Source organism: Saccopteryx bilineata, chromosome 4, assembly GCF_036850765.1.
Source record: "Saccopteryx bilineata isolate mSacBil1 chromosome 4, mSacBil1_pri_phased_curated, whole genome shotgun sequence".
Lineage (NCBI taxonomy): Eukaryota > Metazoa > Chordata > Mammalia > Chiroptera > Emballonuridae > Saccopteryx > Saccopteryx bilineata.
In genome coordinates this window covers 189,508,905-189,529,032 of record NC_089493.1, presented here as the reverse complement: position 1 = coordinate 189,529,032, position 20,128 = coordinate 189,508,905, and the positions used below count along the sequence as shown (strand labels likewise).

Below are 20,128 nucleotides of genomic sequence, written 5' to 3'. Positions count from 1 at the left end.
AAATAGGCTACGTAGGAAAGGCCAGCTGTGCTGTGTTGTCTGCAGGACGTCCTTTTAGGATCCCCGTCCGCAAAACACGACTCACTTATGACAGTGACGCCTCTAGAAGGCAGAGCTGTACAAAAAACAAAAAAAACCTAAACGATTTTATTTTAAGAAGAGCAGCCAACCGAAGGCTGCTTTAATTCATTTAAATTTTCTTTCTCAAAAATACAATCCTAAATATACAAACTATACAATCTTGTCGTTTTAATGCTGGGTTTTTTTTGTTTGTTTTTGTATTTTTTTTTAATAATAATAGAACCCAAACTAAAAAAAAAACAAAAACAAAAAAACAACAACTTCGGTTCATCTTCAAACCAACAGGCGCGCTAAGAGGACATGTGACTCGGTACCTTCATATAACACCACATAAATAACTTTAGCCACAGTCTACGTTCACAGCGTGGTCCGTGGGACAAAGGGAATACTTTTCCGGCGATTAGACGTCGTCTGCAGAGAGGGTGGGGATGTTCATCCGAGGCCGGGTGAAAAACGCCATCTTCTCCCTGGGAAAGAGGCCATCCCTACTGAGCAGCCGCTGCCAACCTCCCTGGACGGTTCCCACGGCAGGACTCTGCTTGGCAGTGGGGGCTGCCCTGGGCCCCGGAGGGTGTGTGGCGGCGTCCCTGCCTCTGCCCCCACCCCAGATGCCAGCTGCAGCTCCCGCACCCCTCGTTCCAGCCATGACCACCAAAACTGTCCCCAAACTGCCAAATGTCCCCAGGGGGCCTCAGAAACCAGTGCTTTAGGGGGCATTAGCAGGACCAGAGACCTGGAGTCACCACCCGGGGCCTGAGTCGAGAAGGGTCTTTGGACCAGTCCCAGTGTTTGTTTTCGATTCCTCCCTGGTTAAAAATTGAGATGTCCAAAACAGGGCCGTGTCAATGGCAGTCCATTGTCAATGTATTTTTTCAGCCTTCTCTGAGAGGACACCCCAAGTCTAAACACAAGGCCCCCCTGGGGATGGGAGGCCCAGACAGAGGGTAGAGGAGGCCGCCCCATGAGCCGCCTGGATCTGGTGCAGCAGGAGGGCGCCTCCTGAGACCGCGGCCAGCGGCAGGTGGCAGGCAGAGCCAGGAGGCCGGCAGCCATCCATCACCCCCGGCTCATTCAGCCTTCAGCTGAGCTCCCGCAATCGCCGGCGACGGCAAGGCTGAGAGGGACGGCCGGAGCAGGTGGCTCATTCATTAAACAAGAGGATCTAACCAGTGAGCATGAGGTGCTGGGGACTGAGATGGACAGCAAGGGAAAGCGGGCGTGGCGCACAGGCCGCCGGGGATGGCTTGGCGGGGACGGACATCAGTGGCAGAGCGGGCGCTCCGCTGGAGAAGGGACCACAGGGCAGGGAGCACTGAGACCGGGAAGGAGACTGCGGCTGGGCAGAGGGGGTGGAAGAGGGAGGGGGTGGGAGAGCGAGGGGGTGGGAGAGGGAGGGGGAGGGGGAGGGCTGCCCGGGCGCCCACTTCCTTACCTGAAAGACTGCACTTCTGGAGGCTCCTTACAGCTCTGGCCTCGAAGCCGGTGCACATCCTTGGCGGCCGCCCGCATCATCTTGTCCGTCTGAAGCTCACCCTTGTGCTCTGCGCGGTCCATCTGCAGGCAAAGCAAGCCAGGCCGTGAGGTCCTGGACAGTCCCTTCGGCCTCCAGGAATGGGTCAGCCAAGGGGAACTTTCTAGCACAAACAAGTAGATGACTGTAGTCAAAAGGTCTGCGGGTCACACAACAAGCAACCTCACACTTCTGCATTGAGAGAAAAAGCAGTAGCATCATCTGTGACAATGACCAGGCGTTGGGAGCCAGGGAACTGAACACCTGTGTGGACCTGTGAACACTTATATGGACTCGTTGGAAGTCAGGAGGTGGGGTTATCCCTTGAAATGTATGCAACTGCATCTAATCCCCAGGGCTACCTAGGAAAGTAGATTTTATTTATTTATTTATTTATTATATTTTTCTGAAGCTGGAAATGGGGAGAGACAGTCAGACAGACTCCCGCATGCGCCCGACCGGGATCCACCCGGCACGCCCACCAGGGGCGATGCTCTGCCCCTCTGGGGCGTCGCTCTGCCACGACCAGAGCTACTCTAGCGCCTGGGGCAGAGGCCAAGGAGCCATCTCCAGCGCCCGGGCCATCTTTGCTCCAATGGAGCCTTGGCTGCGGGAGGGGAAGAGAGAGACAGAGAGGAAGAAGGAGGCGGGGGTGGAGAAGCAAATGGGCGCTTCTCCTATGTGCCCTGGCCGGGAATCGAACCCGGGTCCCCCGCACGCCAGGCCGACGCTCTACCGCTGAGCCAACCGGCCAGGGCCGGAAAGTAGATTTTTATAATTACTTCTATTCTACAGCTCAGGAAATGGGCTCAGACATGTTAATAAATTTCTTTTACGTCAAACCACCAAGATGTGGTAGGAAGCCAATTCTAAGGCGTGCAGCGTGCTCAACGCCTTTTGGCACGTTACGCCCCTTCTTCTTGATGCAAACCTATGCATGTACTTTTGAGGACGAGCCACCAAGAGCCCTAAGATATCCATGTGGTAGATACTTGACAACACTGCACAGAGACAGAATTTTGATCAATAAAGCTGCTGTTTAAATGGCCCTTAGTAGGTCAATATCAGATAGTCATGGATGGACTGTAATTTACTATTTGAAAGGTTGGGTTTCTCAGATTGTGTTTTCTTAAGGCCGGGCCCAGATGAGCTGGCTACTCTTTATGAGCTGGCTACTGAGAAGCTCAAAGGTAAATGTAACAGATTGTTACAATAAGGTTAGGAATATATTTATGTCCTTCTCTTCCTTAAAGCTTTCTCCAATTTTCTCATTTCCTTTAATGCTCTTATTAAACCCCTGTTATAAGTATGTGTGCGGGCAGAACAAGCAGGGGTCTGTCATTCCTGCCATGGCGACAATCCAGGAGTGGCAGGTGTTATAAAAAGGAGTCAAAGATGGCCTCTGTGTATTGGTCCAGTGTGTCTTACTTTTTCACGATAGACTGGGACCTGTTCACTCAAAAGCCCGCTGGTGTCAAACATGGATTTTTACCCATCCAACTGTTTTAAAATCTAGCTCAAACAAGTGGATTTTTAAGCCATTTAGAACCTGCCTGCTTTGCATACCCTGTGATGCGGCACCCATCACCTGCTAGCCGTAGATGAGCTACACCCGGGGGCTCTCCAGGACTCCAAACTGCTGCAGCTCTGGAGCTCTCTGACCCAGAGACTCCTCACGGCGCTGCTGAGTGATGTCATCTAGATGCACCCTCTCCAACTCCCTCTTCCCCAGGAGTCCCCTTGTCTTCCTGCCCTCTAGGTGTGGCCCCAGAAAAGTTGTCTCTGGCAGGTCCCCCTGCGCGATGAGGGGAGTCTCCTGCATGCAAACTTGTGAAAGCAGCGACTACCCTAATAAAACTCATTGCGCCGTGCTGCCACTTTGGGGCCAACGTCTTTTTCCTTGAGCAACACTGAAATCCCTCAAACTCACTGCAGGAGGGCAGAGAAGCGAGCAGGCTTGTGTTCCTGGCATCTCAGTACCAGGCCCTGCCAGGGTCTGCTCCCCTCCGCGTTGGCACACCTGCTCCGTGGGACCGCATGGGCAGGCACCAGGGCGGGTCACTGTTCTAGATCTGTTCGAGTGTGTGCCCCAGTACCGATGAGATATCCATGTTTTAAGAAGGATAGCAGAAATACACATCAACATGGAAATACAGCAAAAAGGGGCCGGGCCGCCAGGTCAAAAGGTAACATTTCCCGGGCAAAGGCATTCCGGGAACCCTTTGCTGATGGGAACGAGGGGCCCCGGGAACACTCTCAGTGGGTCTCTGGAGGGTAAGACCCCCTTCAAAGCTCCGGTGTCCCTCCCCCGCAGCAGCGGGGCGTCCCCCAGGGCAGACGTGCCGCCCCCTCGCCGCAGCGGGCGGCACTCACCCGCTTCTCCAGCAGCCTCAGCAGCAGGCGGAAGCGCTCGTCCTCGCGCAGCCACTGCGGCAGCTCCTGCTCCCCGTGGCTCTTGGCTTGTTCGAGCTGCTCCTTGAGCTCCTTCAGCACCGAGATCTCCTGAGTCAGCTGGCTGTGCCAGGTCCTGGTGGCCTGTAGGTCTAACTCGAGGTCCAGCGAGGTGCGCATCACGCGCTCGTTGCGCAGGGATTTGAAGGATGAAGGCTGCGGGGGTGGGGATGGCTTTGACTGCTCAGGACCCAGCGGGGAGGAGTGAGTCCACGTGACCCCTCCTCTGAACCTTAAATCCCTTCCTTCATCAGCAGGCTTCAACTCCCTCAAAAATGCCCGCTGCCCCTCCAACCTGCCTTGATTTCTCCCATTCTCTAGTTCATGTTTATTGAGCATTTTTATGTCCCAGATCACCACGTGGGGCGCTTTACTCCGGTTCGATCCCTGGTCAGTGCACATACAGAAACAGACTGATGCTTCTGTCCCTTTCTCGCTCCCATCCTCTTTCTATAAAATCAATACATTAATTAAAAAAAAAAAAGTAGTTTCCAGGTGCTGAGTTAAACTGTCTGGGAGTGTGCCCTTGGAACCTGCATCGTCATCAACAAGCTCCTCAGGAGACCCTGCAGCACCAGCCAGCCACAGAAGACAGGAGGGGGTGGGGAGCCCAGAGTGGGCAGCTGGCCCTCCCGCCACTGACGCTATGCCCCCCTTCTCCCATAGTCAGCACTCCTGCCCTTTCCTGTGCCCCCTCTTCTGCTGTGCTTTCTCCTGGTCACTCGCGTTCTTTCCAGAGATGCAGGGGAAGGGGTGGTGACTGACAGAGGACCAGCCCGATTGCGTGGGGCAGTCGGCACGCTCTCCTTCCCTGCGTGTCCTTCCCTTTGCTCTCTCTACTCCTCTTTCTGATACTCTGGCAGTTGGGTTTCTTCTAGTTCTGCCAACACACCGGAAGGCTGCAACATCTGTGTTTAAAGTGCAAACAGGGCAGGGCCCTCGGCATCCGCTGCAGCCCTGGTGGGTGGAAGTCCCCTGGCGGGTGGAAGTCCCCATCAGGAGCCAGGCCTGTGCCTGACGTTACCTGGCACCTCTTCCTCAGCCAAGTCGCCCTGAGGAAAGGTAAGATTTCTCCACAGGGATGGTGGTGGCCTCTTCCCTGGGGGTTTCCAGCTGGGCTGAGAGAAGACCCCGCTTCTCGGCCAGCAGGGAGGGTTGCCAGCACCTTGACCTGCTCAGTCAGCTGGACGACACACTGAGCAGTCTCGTGTGAGGCTGGCTCCCATCAGTGACTGTGACGTCTCTGACTGGTGGGTTTCTAACCGGGGAAGGCACACTCCTGATCTAACCTATTCGTCATGACAATCACGTTATATTTCCCCCTTTGGCACCTTGCCCAGGGCCTACTCAGGCCATAGAGTTCACCAACTTCCCATTCACAAAAACCATCCCGACCGCGAGCGCGCTTTCCGCACACCAGTGACCCGGGGAACAGTGAGACGTCGGGGGCTGTGTTCAGGGAAGCGACGTGCTCAGAGCCGCTCCCCAGCGGCTGCGAGGAGTCCGTCTTACCCGCTTCATCCGGACGCTGCGTCGCTCCAGGGAGTTCCGAACAAAAGGGGGCTTCTTGGACAGCGTGGAGCTGTCACTGTCACTCCGATTCAGCTGCCAGAAGAGAGTCACGGAAGTTAATGTGGGTCTGAGTGCATTCGGGAGGCACGCTGGGGCCAGGAGGGTGGTTTCCCCCGCTCAGCCCTGTCCTTTCTCTCCTGAGTTCCTGCTCCCTGGGGATGGCAGGAAGCAGGTTTCATCCGACCTTCCCCACGCTCCCTTTCTGTTCCGGGAGCACGCTCATTAGCACACTCTCAGCACAGTGTGTGCCGCTACCTTTTATTCACACGGTATCTCACTGATCCTTCCAGTAACCACGTGAGATGTAGCATCCCCACTGGAGCAACGAGGACACAGAGGCTTAGGCCTTGCCCAAGGTGGGTGAGTTGGTAGCAGTCCACTCGAGTCAGTGTGAGTCCAGGACACACTGCCCCCCTGACCTACCATGCCAAGGCCTATTAGCACCGACTTCCCTGTCGCCCACAGAGCCTATATTTATAGCTCAAGCTGAGCCACCGTCAAGACTGACCGATAGAGCCTACCTACCCCAGTGGTCAGCAAACTCCTTAGTCAACAGAGCCAAATATCAACAGTGCAAAGATTGAAATTTCTTTTGAGAGCCAATTTTTTAAAACTTAAACTATATAGGCAGGTACATTGTTATTAACTTAATTAGGGTACTCCTAAGCTGGTCTTTGCTAAAAACGTCGCATGCTATTAGGTTGCATGTGGCTCGCGAGCCGCGGTTTGCCGACCACTGGCCTAACCTGTGGTGAGGCAGTGAACAGAGCGTGCATCTCAAATGCTGAAGTCGCTGGTTCAAAACCCTGGCACAATCAGTGAACAACTACGGTGAAGCAACTATAATCTCACTCATCCCCTCTCCCTCTCTCTCTAAAAGTCAATAAACAAAATCTTAAAAACAAAAATAAAGATTGATAAGATATATATGAAGAAGCAACCCAAAAGCAAAACTTCAGGGACAGTGTCCTTGGAGAATGTTGAGTAGACAGGCTCATGCGAGCTGTACTGTGTACTGGTCACAGCTCTCCCTGCCTCAGAATCCCTTCAATCGCTTAGCTGTTTGCGCCCTTCCCAGAAAGCTAACATTCCCCACCCACGGCCAGAGACCGGGGCTCTGGTCAGACAGATGCTGTTTGACAGGGGGACCGGAGAGGGGACTGGGATGACAGCATGTCTCAGGATATGCGGGTCGGGGCTTCCTTCCCTGAGTTCTGGTTCTAAGTCAACAGGGTCGCCACAGGCCAGTGCTACAGAGCCTGTTTGTCCCGACAGTTGTCAGCTTACTGCTGGTCTCCCCTGAGAAGTTTTTTTTGTGCTTATTAATTATTAGTGACAATGATACTAACAGTCCTGCCATGTTGAACACAGCAACCCCAGGGACGTAACTGATGAAATAGTTACTTTGCTAGGCAAAGTTTCAGCCAGAACTGGAGCTAGGATAGTAGTAACAATAATGACAGCCCTGTGGACAGAGCACCTACTATGTGCCACGTGCCTTACCGATAGTTTCGTTCTATCCTCAAACTGTCCTCACGGAGGGAAGGGAGACCCAGAAAGATGAGGACCATTTTACAAGTTGTGCAGCCGGTGAGCACCAGAACAAGGGATCAAGGTCCAGTCGGCTTGACCGCAAGGCCACATCCTCTCCTGGCCCCCAGGATGCACGGAGGGCTCAGAGATGAAATATACAGACAGAGGGATGGACCGACTTGACTGGAATCATAGTACAGACAGGCAGGCTGGCTGTCATACCAGAAGGGGGCTTTATCCCGCATTTAACCCTCTGTAAGTAGCACCCATAGAATATGTGATACCAACTATTATATTACTATGTATCAGGACAATTGATCCCTAAGTCGTAACTGATTATAAACAAGGCGGCCCTAGCCAGTTGGCTCAGTGGTAGAGCATCAGCCTGGCGTGCAGGAGTCCCAGGTTCGATTCCCGGCCAGGGCACACAGGAGAAGCGCCCATCTGCTTCTCCACCCCCCCTCCTTCCTCTCTGTCTCTCTCTTCCCCTCCTGCAGACAAGGCTCCATTGGAGCAAAGTTGGCCCGGGCACTGAGGATGGCTCCATGGCCTCTGCCTCAGGCACTAGAATGGCTCTGGTTGAAACAGAGCGATGCCCCAGATGGGCAGAGCATCGCCCCCTGGTGGGCATGCTGGGTGGATCCCAGTCGGGCGCGTGCGGGAGTCTGTCTGACTGCCTGCCCATTTCCAGCTTCAGAAAAATACAAAAACAAAAAAAAAAAAACAAGGGGGACAAGAGATGTGGTTGCAGGCCCTGGACAGTTGGCTCAGTGGTAGATCATTGGCCCAGTGTGTGGAAGTCCTAGGTTCGATTCCCGGTCAGGGCACACAGGAGAAATGCCCATCTGCTTCTCCACCCTTCACCCTCTCCTTCCTCTCTATCTCTCTCTTCTTCTCCTGTAGCCAAGGCTCCATTGGAGCAAAGTTGGCCCGGGTGCTGAAGATGGCTCCATGGCCTCCGCCTCAGGCGCTAGAATGGCTCCGGTTGCAGCGGAGCAATGCCCCAGATGGACAGAGCATCACCCCCTGGTGGGCATGCCAGGTGGATCCCAGTTAGGCGTATGCAGGAGTCTGTCTCTCTGTCTCTCTGCCTCCCTGCTTCTCACTTCAGAAAAATTAAAAAAAAGGGGGGGGGGAGAGATGTGCTTACAACTATAAAACTATCGTCTGGGTAGTGGCTGCGGAGCCCTTTCCATCCTTGATTTAAGCCAACCCTAAAACCACCTATGAAGTCAGCCTGTCAACGCCACATCAGGAAACAGGCTCAGGGGAGTTACTTGACCGGAGGATCCCTGATACCATGAGAGACAGTGGGGTTGGCGGCCAGGGCTGAGAGGCTGGGGCTAACTCGTGGGAGGCAAGGGCTCTGGGAGGGGGCGAGGGCCACGTGCTTGCTTACCCGGCAGACGTACTGGCTCTGGGGTCCCGGGGAGAAGGTCTTGGAGCGGATGATGGTGCTTCCTCGGAGAAAGGGCCCCGGCGAGGGCGTGCCCATCCGCCGGTCCTTGGGCCGCACCACTGTGGGGGATGGGGCCGGGGTCTCTGTGTTGGTCTCTCTGTCCACCTGAGGGAGAAGTCACAGCTTTGAGACCACAGTTTCAGCCACCTGCCCCAAGACTCCTGGGGAAGATTCCCAGTGGCTGCCCACTCCTGTCCCTGGCCTTTGTCCCGCAGACACAGCTGGGAGCTTCCTCGATCCCAATCCTGCCCAGCCAGGACGTGTCCGCAGTGGTGGCCTCTATTCCTCCATGATACCTGTGGGTTGGGGCGAGTGGGACCATATGCACTGCCCACGTGAGCAGCAGAGGCACCTTAACCACAGACAAGCTGGACTCACAGCCTCAAGACTTAGGTGCCACATGCGTTTGTCAGGGACGCACCCAAGGTCGCCACGGCCCCGGCCAAGACCTGCCGGTGTCTTCTTGGGATTATGGAGGCGACTGGCAAATCTCGTTTCTTAAAACGAGGTGACCAGGTTTTCTCTTGTCCTTTCACAGTGGTCACCAGTAAAAGATGAGCAGACGAAACCCACCATTAATTAATCTTAACAGTGCCTTTGTGTCATTTTGGAAAAGGGCGCCCCCTTGGGCTGGAGAAACTGTACAACACTTTCCCCGTGGGGTGGAGCAGTTAGAAGTCAGCCCTGGATTCCTCTCAGCGACCCGTGGCCCGGCACCTGTGTGCAGTGCACAACCTGCAACCCCGCCCCCAGCTGCCCTGCAGGTGGAGGGGACAGAGACCTCTGTGGAGACTGAGTCCTGATGTGACACGCTACCCTACCGCAGCAGGAAGAGGAGGCAAGTGGAACTGGACTGTCTGACCCCTTCTCCTACTGCACTTTGGGCCGACCCAAATTGCATAAATATCTCCCTTTGAAACCTGAGAACCTACCTGCCAGGTGAGTATTATTGCGTCCAGTGCAGAGACAGTGAAATAAAGGCTCGAGAGGGACGGAGTCCTCTGCCTAAGCCTATGCAGCCAGGGAGGGGCGGAGTCAGAGCCATCTGACTGCAAAGCGTGAGGTCCACCCAGAGACAGCGGGGGAAAGGCAGGCGAAGGAGACAGGAGGGGGCGGTCAGCCTTTCCTGCTCACCGTTACCAAAATGAGCCAAATCACAGGCAGGGGCACTACTATAGACCTTCTGCAGGTCACCCCATTCCGAGAGCCTGTCCCCCGATGTTGGAGGACAAGGCTGGACTGTGAACCTTTTGTGACTGCCTGGGTTCGAGCATTCAGGGCTATTCCCTCCAAGACGGCCCTTCCCATCGCCCCGGCCCCCCCTACCTTCAGTGCTGAGCACTCGCCCACATCTGGTGAGGTTTTCTCAGCGAAAACGTCCTCCTCTCCCTCCTCCGCCGCCTCATGGTCGCTGGTCTCCTCCTCAAATCCCCTATGACGACAAAAACCTTTCAGAGACTACTCTGATCTGCTCGCCTGCCTTGAAACACAGGCAGGGCCGGGCTTCCAAACCTTCTCAGGATCGAGGACTCAGTTTTTGAGGGGGAGAAAAAATCAATTATTGCAAGGTATAATTTACATAGAGCAAACCGCATTTTCGGTGTCTAGTTTGACAAGTTTTGACCAATGCAATTCGCCTGTGTAACCACTACCACGACCTAGACCGCTCCATCACCTGGAAAGGCTCCCTTGTCCGCTTTCTCAGTTAACTCCTCCCGTCCCAGCCCGGCACTGATCGGCTCGGGTCACTATAGATGAAATCTGATTTTTTGAGCCTGTCATATAAATGCAGTCAGACAGCATGTGTGTTCTTTTGTCCCTGGCTTCATTCTCTCAGCAGAAGGCTTCTGAGAGGTTGACTTCGTGTTGGTTGACTGTATTAACAGTCCACTCTTTTTTTTATGGCCGAGTAACCACAATTTGCTTAGCTATTCAGCCAGCGACGGACATTTGGATTGTTTCTATTTCTTAACACTTTTAAATGAAAGTTTCTGCAGATATTCGATCTATGTTTTCATTTCTCTTGGATACTGCGTTTGTCTGCCAGAGGTGCCGGAACAATACCTCCGGCTGGGTGGCTGACAAGAACAGAAATTGATCTCTTGCAGGTCTGGTTTCCTCTGAGGCCTCTCCCTGTGGCTTGCAGATGGCTACCTACTTGCTGTGTTCTCATCTGGCCTTCCTCCTGTGTGCACGCCCCCGGGGAGATCTATCTGTCCATACTTCCTCTTCTTACAAAGATACCAGTCATATTGGGTTATAGGGTCTGCTGTAATTTTAACAATCTTGTGTTCACTTAATCAGCTTTGAAAGGCCCTGTCTCAAATACAGTCACGGTCACATTCTGAGCTCCTGGGGTCAGGGCTCAATACCTGAATTTTGCAGGGAACGTAATTCAGACCATAACCACTACACCCCTAGGGATGGAACTGCTTGATCACACAGTAAGTATGAGTTGATCTTTTTAAAAAAAGTGACAAACTGGCTTTCCAACGTGGTTATGCCGCTGGACATTCCCACCAGCAATGTTCTGAGAATTGCAGTTCCACATCTAGACTTGGTACCAGCCTTTAAATTCAGTCAGTCACTCTACCGGGGTGCACTCACATTTCCTTGTGGTTTTAACCTGCACTTTCCCACTGAGAATGTTCTTATGCACTTAATGACCATCCATATATTTTACTTTTTGCAAAGCATCTGTTAGACTCCTTAGCCCATTTAGAAACTGGGTTGGCTTTCTATTATTTATCTGTAAGAGTTCATTACATATACTGCATATAAATCTTTTGGAAAGATTTTCCCCAAATCTGTTGGGACATTTTATTTTTCAAAATGGTGTCTTCCAAAGAACAGAAGCTTTTTGATTATGATAAAGTCAAAAAGTCAAATTTATCAGTTTTTTTTAACAGTTTGGGCTTTTTACATTCTATCTGAAAAATCTCTGCCTACCCTACAACTGTACAAAAGCTTTGTCCTATATTTTCTTTTTTCTTTTTTGATAGAGACAGAGAGACAGATAAGGACAGACAGACAGGAAGGGAGAGAGATGAGAAGCATCAGTTCTTTGTTGCGGCACCTTAATTGTTTATTGATTGCTTTCTCATATGTGTCTTGACTGGGGGGCTACAGCAAACCGAGTGACCCCTTGTTCAAGCCAGCGACCTTGAGGTCAAGGTGGTGAGCCTTACTCAAACCAGATGAGCCCATGCTCAAACCAGCAACCTCAGGGTCTCGAACCTGGGTCCTCCAGATCCTAGTCCGACACTCTATCCACTGCGCCACCGCCTGGTCAGGCTCTCCTATATTTTCTTTTAGGCCTTTTCTAGTTTCACATTTTGTGCTCAACCCCACGATCTGTTTCAGGATAACCTTTTTGTCCATGATGCTCTGAGTTTATTTTTCCTAGGTGGGTATTCAATTGTTCCAGTATCATTTGTTGAAGAGACTTTGACTTTTGGTGATACTCTCCAAAATTACCCTTTCCCCATGGCTGCCACGGTCGCAAGGAGTTGGTGGAACAAAGGGACAGCATTTGTTAATTAGCGATATATCTCCATTCCCACCTCTCCTTCTCAAAGACAGACAGAACCGCCAGGCTGTGAGCAGCACGGGGCAGCGCGACCACAGCGAGCAGGACTGCCAGCCGACAGCGGGCATGCGGACGTTTAGTTAGCGGGCTCCCGGAGGCTGCGGAGAAACATACATTCTCCCTGGGATCTTCCCAGCGCAGGGGGGACATCGTGGATCTCGACCCCTCTGCACTTAGATGGGGACTTGGCCACGCTGCGCTCACCCCTCCTTCGGATCCGCCGCCCCTCTGTCTCCTTATAAAAGGGCCATTAAATATGGGAACACGCGAGGAGCGCCTCCCTGAAAACCCCACAGTTGCCACATTAACCAGCGCTTGCTGAGGGCTTAATGAGCTCCAGGTGCAGCTCTCAGGCTCACGACAGTGCAGCCAGTGGTTCCTGTCTCTGTTTTATAGACTGAGAAGCTGCGGGTCAGGGAGTTGAAGGCCCTTGTCCAGTGTCACGGGCTGCTAAGTGGTAAAGAATGGTTTTCCTCCCAAGTTTTCTCAAGCCTTTTAAGTGCTCAACCACTACGGAAGTCTCTGTTTGACTGTGAATCTGATCTACATATTTACAGAAACAAAATAAAACAAAACAAACAAACAAAAATAACCCTCAACTGTGAAGAGAAAAATAATTAAAATAGGCTGACCAGGTGGTGGCACAGTGGATAGAGCATTGACCTGGGACACTGAGGACCCAGGTTCGATACCCCCAAGTTCACCAGCTTGAGTGCAGGGTTGCCAGCTTGAGGGTAGGGTCATAGACATGACCCATGGTCACTGGCTTGAGCAAGGGGTCTCTGGCTCGGCTGAAGCCCCACGGTCAAGGCACATATGAGAAGCAATCAATGAACAACTAAAGTGATGATACAACTACGAGTTAATGTTGCCAAAAGAAGAACTATCTGATAATCCCATGGGCTGGCCAAGGTAGGGGGAATACCTCCTGCCGGGAGTAAATTGGAGCAGCCAGTTTTTACTGCGAAGTCAAGTTAGCAGAATCTGCTAACATAAGAGACGTACCCAGTCTCCGTCAGTACTGGAGTCGGGCTGTATGGATGTCAGAGAGGGTGCGGGTGTCGAGGGGCTGGCTCGTCAGCACTGTTGGTGGGAGCCTTTCCCAGAACAGTCTCCTCTGAGAGCTCTTCTGCAATGCTACTTCTCCGTCTCTGCCCTAGACACACACACACACACACACACACACACACACACACACTTCCCAAGACGGCTGACACAAGCAGCTTCACGCGGGCGTTGTCTGTGATTACCGTCTCCTGTATTCTTTAATACTTTGAGTTTTGTTTTGCTTTTGGATGTTTAAAATAAAAAAACCCAGCCTTCTGAGTAGAGGCACTAAAGAAACTTAGCCCTCCACCCCCCCCAAAAAAAAGAGGGTCTGACAATAGCACCCTGGTCCTTGGGTGCCGAAGGGGGGAGAATATAAATTAGAACGGAGGGCCGGCGTTTGGGAGGTGTGGGCACCTGACGCCCGAGCTAAGCGCCCGGTGAGGCTAGCTCACATCCCAGGACCCAGAGAGGCCTGCCGTCTGGGGAAGGGGCCGCAGATGGCTTACCCCAGGAGAGCAGCTCTGCTCCGGATTCCCAGCTCTCTTTGTAAGTCAGTGTCTAGGGAGGTCTGAATGGCCAGGGGTGGGGACAGAGGGGGCCACAAAGGGAGAGAGAACAGAAGGCGGTTGCTAGGCAATGGCATGAAAAGTCTCGACACAAGCTTGGAATTTGGGGGAAAACCAGTGATCTTGTGCCAGGGTTCTGGAAGACAGGTCCTAGGCCTATTTCCAGCATCAAATCTTTGCCTGTGTGGACCCCAGCCCATCCCAGCAGTGTGCTGGAGAGAGGGAGAGAGGAAGAGAGAAGGCGAGAGGGAGGAAAAAGGAGAGAGGGAAAGAGAAGGAGAGAGGGAGAAAGGAGAGAGGGAGAGAGAAGGAGGGAGGGAGGGAGAAGGAGGGAGGGAGGGAGAAGGAGAGAGGGAAAGAAGGAGAGGGGAGGAGAGAGGGAGGGAGAAGGAGAGAGGGAGGGAGGAGAGGGAGAGAGAAGGCGAGAGGGAGGGAGAAGGAGAGAGGAAAAGAAGGAGAGGGGAGGAGAGAGGGAAGGAGAAGGAGAGAGGGAGAGAGGAAGAGAGAAGGCGAGAGGGAGGGAGAAGGAGAGAGGGAAAGAGGGAGAGAGGAGAATAAAGGGAGGGAGAGAGGAGAGAGGGAGAGAGGGAGAGAGAAGGAGGGAGGGAGGGAGAAGGAGAGAGGGAAAGAAGGAGAGGGGAGGAGAGAGGGTGGGAGAAGGAGAGAGGGAGGGAGAGGGAGAGAAGGAGAGAAGGTGAGAGGGAGAGAAGGAGAGAGAAGGAGAGAGGGAGGGAGGAAGAGAGGGAGGGAGGAAGAGAGGGAGGGAGGGAGAGAGGGAGGGAGAAAGAGAAGGAGGTAGAGGGAGAGAGGGGAAGGGGAGAGGGAGAGAGGGAGGGAGAAGGAGAGAGGGAGAGAGGGAGAGAGGGAGAGAGGGAGGGAGGAAGGGAGGGAGGGAGAGAGGAGAGAGGGAGAGAGGGAGAGAGGGAGAGAGGGAGGGAAGGAGAGAGGGAGGGAGAAGGAGAGAAGGAGGTAGAGGGAGAGAGGGGAGAGGGAGAGAGGGAGGGAGAAGGAGAGAAGGAGGGAGGGAGAGAGGGAGGGAGGGAAGGAGAGAAGGAGGTAGAGGGAGAGAGGGGAGGGGGAGAGGGAGAGAGGGAGGGAGAAGGAGAGAGGAAGGAGAGAAGGAGAGGAGAGAAGGAGAGAGGGAGAGAGGGAGGGAGGGAGAGAGGGAGGGAGGGAGGGAGGGGGGAAGGAGGGAGGGGGGAGGGAGAAGGAGAGAAGGCAAGAGGGAGAGAGGAAGAGAGAAGGCGAGAGGGAGGGAGAAGGAGAGAGGGAAAGAGGGAGAGAGGAGAATAAAGGGAGGGAGAGAGGAGAGAGGGAGAGAGGGAGAGAGAAGGAGGGAGGGAGGGAGAAGGAGAGAGGGAAAGAAGGAGAGGGGAGGAGAGAGGGTGGGAGAAGGAGAGAGGGAGGGAGAGGGAGAGAAGGAGAGAAGGTGAGAGGGAGAGAAGGAGAGAGAAGGAGAGAGGGAGGGAGGAAGAGAGGGAGGGAGGAAGAGAGGGAGGGAGGGAGAGAGGGAGGGAGAAAGAGAAGGAGGTAGAGGGAGAGAGGGGAAGGGGAGAGGGAGAGAGGGAGGGAGAAGGAGAGAGGGAGAGAGGGAGAGAGGGAGAGAGGGAGGGAGGAAGGGAGGGAGGGAGAGAGGAGAGAGGGAGAGAGGGAGAGAGGGAGAGAGGGAGGGAAGGAGAGAGGGAGGGAGAAGGAGAGAAGGAGGTAGAGGGAGAGAGGGGAGAGGGAGAGAGGGAGGGAGAAGGAGAGAAGGAGGGAGGGAGAGAGGGAGGGAGGGAAGGAGAGAAGGAGGTAGAGGGAGAGAGGGGAGGGGGAGAGGGAGAGAGGGAGGGAGAAGGAGAGAGGAAGGAGAGAAGGAGAGGAGAGAAGGAGAGAGGGAGAGAGGGAGGGAGGGAGAGAGGGAGGGAGGGAGGGAGGGGGGAAGGAGGGAGGGGGGAGGGAGAAGGAGAGAAGGCAAGAGGGAGAGAGGGAGAGAGGGAAAGAGGGAGGGAGAAGGAGAGAAGGTGAGAGGGAGAGAGGGAGAGAGGGACGGAGGGAGAGAGGGAGGGAGAAGGAGAGAAGGAGGTGGGGGTAGAGAGAGAGAAGAACTGAGACAATTTAGAGAGAACCCTAAAACAAACAAGTGAACATACAAGAATTCAGGAACCATGCCATACCCTTCATGACACAGATGACTAGTAGAGGACACTAAGAGAGGGGTCAGCCCAAGGGCCAAATCCAGTCTGCTTTGGACCGTCCAAACAAGCTATGAATGGTTTTTACATTTTTAAATGGCTGGGGAAAAAAAGTGAAAAGAATGGTATTTCATGTCATGCCAATTATATGAAACTCAAATTTCAGTGCCTGTCATCAAAGTTTCAGTGACAGGGACACGGTGGCTGGCGTGCATACCGTCTCTGGGTGTTCTCACACAGAATCGGCAGGGTTGAGCAGACATGACAGATTCCGTGTGGCCCATTGACTATCTGGCCCTTCCCAGAAAACGTGCTGACCCCCGGAGTAGAAAGATATTAAGGAAAGACTCCGTTCTGAGATCAAATGTATAATTTGGAGCTGTAACAGAAGAATACGGAAGAGTTATTGAGTGCTTCCTGTGGGTCAGGGTCTGTGTTAAGTGCTTATCACGAATAATTGGACTGAGTTGACAAGATACCCATGTGTCACGGCCATAGTTTTAATCTGGATATTACCGATGAGAAAATGGAGGTTTAGAGGGTCATGGTTCTCAGCCCATGCCGCACATTATGATCACCCAGGGAGCTTTTATTTTTATTTTATTTTATTTATTCATTTTTAGAGAGGAGAGAGAGAGGGAGAGAGAGAGAGACAGAGAGAAAGAAGGGGGAGGAGCTGGAAGCATCAACTCCCATATGTGCCTTGACCAGGCAAGCCCAGGGTTTTGAACCGGCGACCTCAGCATTTCCAGGTCGATGCTTTATCCACTGCGCCACTACAGGTCAGGCCCCAGGGAGCTTTTAAAACGTACTGATGCTCAGGCCTCCCTCAGACCTAGGACCCCCCAGAAAGCTGGCTGAGCCAGATTCTGACTCCACCTGTCTGAATGCAGAGTGCATGCCCGGCTGGTCCTCCTCCCAATGGCAAGACTGACGGGCTGTGGTCATTCTCTGGATGGTAACCTGCCTCCTCCTTTTCGAGCTGAGACTTAGCAGTGCTCCTTCTGCTAATCGTAGTTTCTACCACCTACTGCGTGTCTACCACGAGTTTTTCTTTATCTTCATTACTCGTTTTTCCTCCAATTCTTTCGCATCCATCACCCTCTACCACCAGAGTCATGTCCCCATTTCTCTTTGCAGTTGAGGCTGTGTCGGGTAAGGTCACGATGGCGTGCCTCAGTGGCTGGCCCCGAGACGGAGGGCAGGGACAAGAGAAGGCAGGTGTGGGCCTCCCAGGAGCTGGTAACGAAGGCCCTCTCCTTCCTGATTTGGATGCTGGCTCCACAAGTTGTTTGGTTTCTGAAAATTCACTGAGCTGCACTGAACACGTTAAGTAAACTTTCCTATTATTACCCTACAATAAAAAGTTAAAAATGCTGTGCCCAAGGTTACTCAGAAAAAAAAAAAGGATGAAGCTAAGATCTGAACCCTTGATTACATCACTGTTTCTTAAGGTGCGAGAGACCTTTCTGATGGGTTACAAGGAGCTACAGAGCCCTGAAATGCACGATGAGAAAGCTGTCTCCACTTTGCTCTGTCAGATTACATCAGGGAGGGTGTTTAGTACTAGCCTGTCCTTAGCATGGCTGACACACTAACAAAGCTTCCTTTGTAACAAGGGGAGAGAAGACCTCAGGCAAGCAATGTATCTAGTTCAACTTTAATACTCAGTTCTACTTTCGTTACATTTCATTTTCCACGGTTTACCTTCTGAGGCCTACTTGGCCCACCCAGTGTCCATTCTGCCTTAGTAATGGAACCCTGATTTTTATACCCAACTAAATAGATCTTTCCCCCCAGTCTGCTTTGCTGTCAGACAGGGTGACAGGCTAAGCTCAGCCAATGAGAAGCAAGTAGAAATTGCTGGGTAGGACTTTCAGGAATGCTCCATGTTAAAAGGCACATAGGCACACTCTTTTGTCCGTCCTCTTTCCTGCTGCCTGCCTGATGGCTGGTGACACAGCAGCCATTTTGGGCCATTGGGCAGTCTGGATGATGGAGGTCACATAGTAAGGACAGCAGAGCAGATGAGAGAGAAGGTACCTGGGTTCCCAGTAACATCTTGAGGCTCTCATTCTTCCTTTTAAGTAACAAAAAATAAATAAAAATAGCCTGACCAGGTGGTGGCGCAGTGGATAGAGCATCGGACCGGGATGCGGAGGACCCAGGTTTGAGACCCTGAGGTCACCAGCTTGAATGCGGGCTCATCTGGTTTGAGCTAAAGCTCACCAGCTTGGACCCAAGGTCGCTGGCTCCAGCAAGGGGTTACTCAGTCTGCTGAAGGCTCATGGTCAAGACACATATGAGAAAGCAATCAATGAACAACTAAGGTGTTGCAATAAAAAACTAATGATTAATGCTTCTCATCTCTCTGTTCCTGTCTGTCTGTCCCTGTCTATCCCTCTCTCTGTCTCTGTAAAAAAAAAAAAAAAAAAAAAAAAAAAAAGTCTTTAAAAAATAAATAAAAATAAACTAAACTATCTATTTAAGCCTCTTATTTCTGCTCTCTGTTCCTGGTAGTCAAATGCAATTCCTTACTGAGGAACCTCCAAACTACGGAAAATTATACTTATTTTCCACTTATAATAATCTCAAGCGTCTTTAAATTTTCTAATCCAGAATCGATGTAGGTGCACCGAGACGAACTAGTATTAGATGTGAACTAGCAGAAGCGAGTCACAGAACACAGAATGACAAACTGGGAAGGGATCTGGGGCACCCCTGTGCCAGGCTCTGGACGGCCCTGTTGCCTGCGAGGAGCCCATCAGGAAACAGGTTCTCAAGTTTTCCTACAGAGACACTTCCCCAGGTTGCTCCGGCATTCGGGGACCTGTTCCCTGGGCCCGCGGCCCAAGGCAGATCAGTTCCTGAGGCCCGAGGGAGCCCTCACTCACCAGCCGTCTCCCAGGGTCTGGGTGCTGCTCCTTCCCTCCTGCCTCTTCTCCAGCTCCACCGCTGTCTGTTCCAACAGGGCAGACACGGCGTCCTGTGGAGACAAAGGCTGATGGGTCCATTCGTTGGCACACCATGGAGGGCGCCCCTCCTGGCAAGAATCAGAGCTCCTTGGAGTGTGACCCGCCCAATGAACTGAGGGCAGAACTGGAGACCAGAACAGGTAAGCATCTTGCCGCACGGTCACTTATAACGTGGGAAGTACGGAGCTAGGTCTCCTAACTAGCAGTTCTCCTGAGAATAACCCCGGTATGCGTGGACAGTTTTGGAAGACAGCCACGCTCAGCAGCTGAGTGAGAGAGGGTTACAGGTCTCCGGTTGTAAGGAGATCACAGTGTAGCCAAGGAGACCATCACATGAACCATCAATAACAAAACAAAGTGATAGAGACTACACCAGAAGTATTGAAGCTTGGAAACAGAGAAGCAAGCGCAAAGTCAGTTTAGGGGGTTGCATTCAGGGAAGGCTTCCTGGAGGAAGAGTGTCTATACTGAATAGGGTCTACAGTGAAAAAGCCGGTCAAGTTGAGGAAATTATGTAACTTCTCTGAGACTGAGTTTCCTATAATACATACCACAAAGGGTTGTTATGAAGATTAAACACACGAGGTATGCTGAAAAGTACCTAGCACATAACTGGCACTCAGCGAATGGCGGCTAATAGCAAAGCAAAACTGACCTGTCCTGAACACATAGTTAATTTGCAAACACCCCTGGTAGTGTAAAACTAGATTTTCTTTTGAGGCAGGAAAGAGGGGAAGAACTAAAGTCAATTGAAGGCCTGGTATATGCCAGGCATGGATAAATGGCTTACATGCTGCACCTAAATGAATCCTTATAACCATCCTGGGAGGGAGAGATGATGTGATCATTCCCTTGAGAAACGGGAATGAGAAAGCCAATGTGTCTAAGGTTGATGCGACTTACCCAAGAACACTGACCTAGAAAGCAGAGGGGTCTTTTGTAAAGACCTTTGCCAGCTCCTTGTCATGGTTTTGGAGTGAAGGACTCAGACCTGGGCTTGAGACCTAGCTTTTTTTCTGAGATGTAGATTAGAGATGTATGTCCTTAGGTAACCTTTCTGAGCCTTGAGAAACTACATATAATAAATGGGACCGTGCCTGACCTAACAGGAAGCACAGAAAATGATGAGGATGAGGATGAAGAAGAAGGAGGAGGGGGAGGAAGAGAA

The 20,128-nt window shown here is 52.4% G+C and overlaps 1 protein-coding gene across 1 annotated transcript in view; it reads right to left on the bottom strand.

Annotated features, from left to right (window-relative positions):
- Window positions 1-311: 311 nt before the first annotated feature.
- The window catches only part of WWC1 (WW and C2 domain containing 1), a 129,033-nt gene continuing 109,216 nt past the window's right edge, over window positions 312-20,128 (bottom strand). The window contains exons 17-23 of the mRNA XM_066273229.1: window positions 18,880-18,971; window positions 9,933-10,038; window positions 8,547-8,711; window positions 5,555-5,647; window positions 3,965-4,198; window positions 1,514-1,635; window positions 312-548 (exon numbers count right to left, since the gene is read on the bottom strand). Coding sequence (XP_066129326.1) covers window positions 482-548; window positions 1,514-1,635; window positions 3,965-4,198; window positions 5,555-5,647; window positions 8,547-8,711; window positions 9,933-10,038; window positions 18,880-18,971 — 879 coding nt within the window. The 3' untranslated portion in view covers window positions 312-481. The remainder of the gene's footprint in view (window positions 549-1,513; window positions 1,636-3,964; window positions 4,199-5,554; window positions 5,648-8,546; window positions 8,712-9,932; window positions 10,039-18,879; window positions 18,972-20,128) is intronic.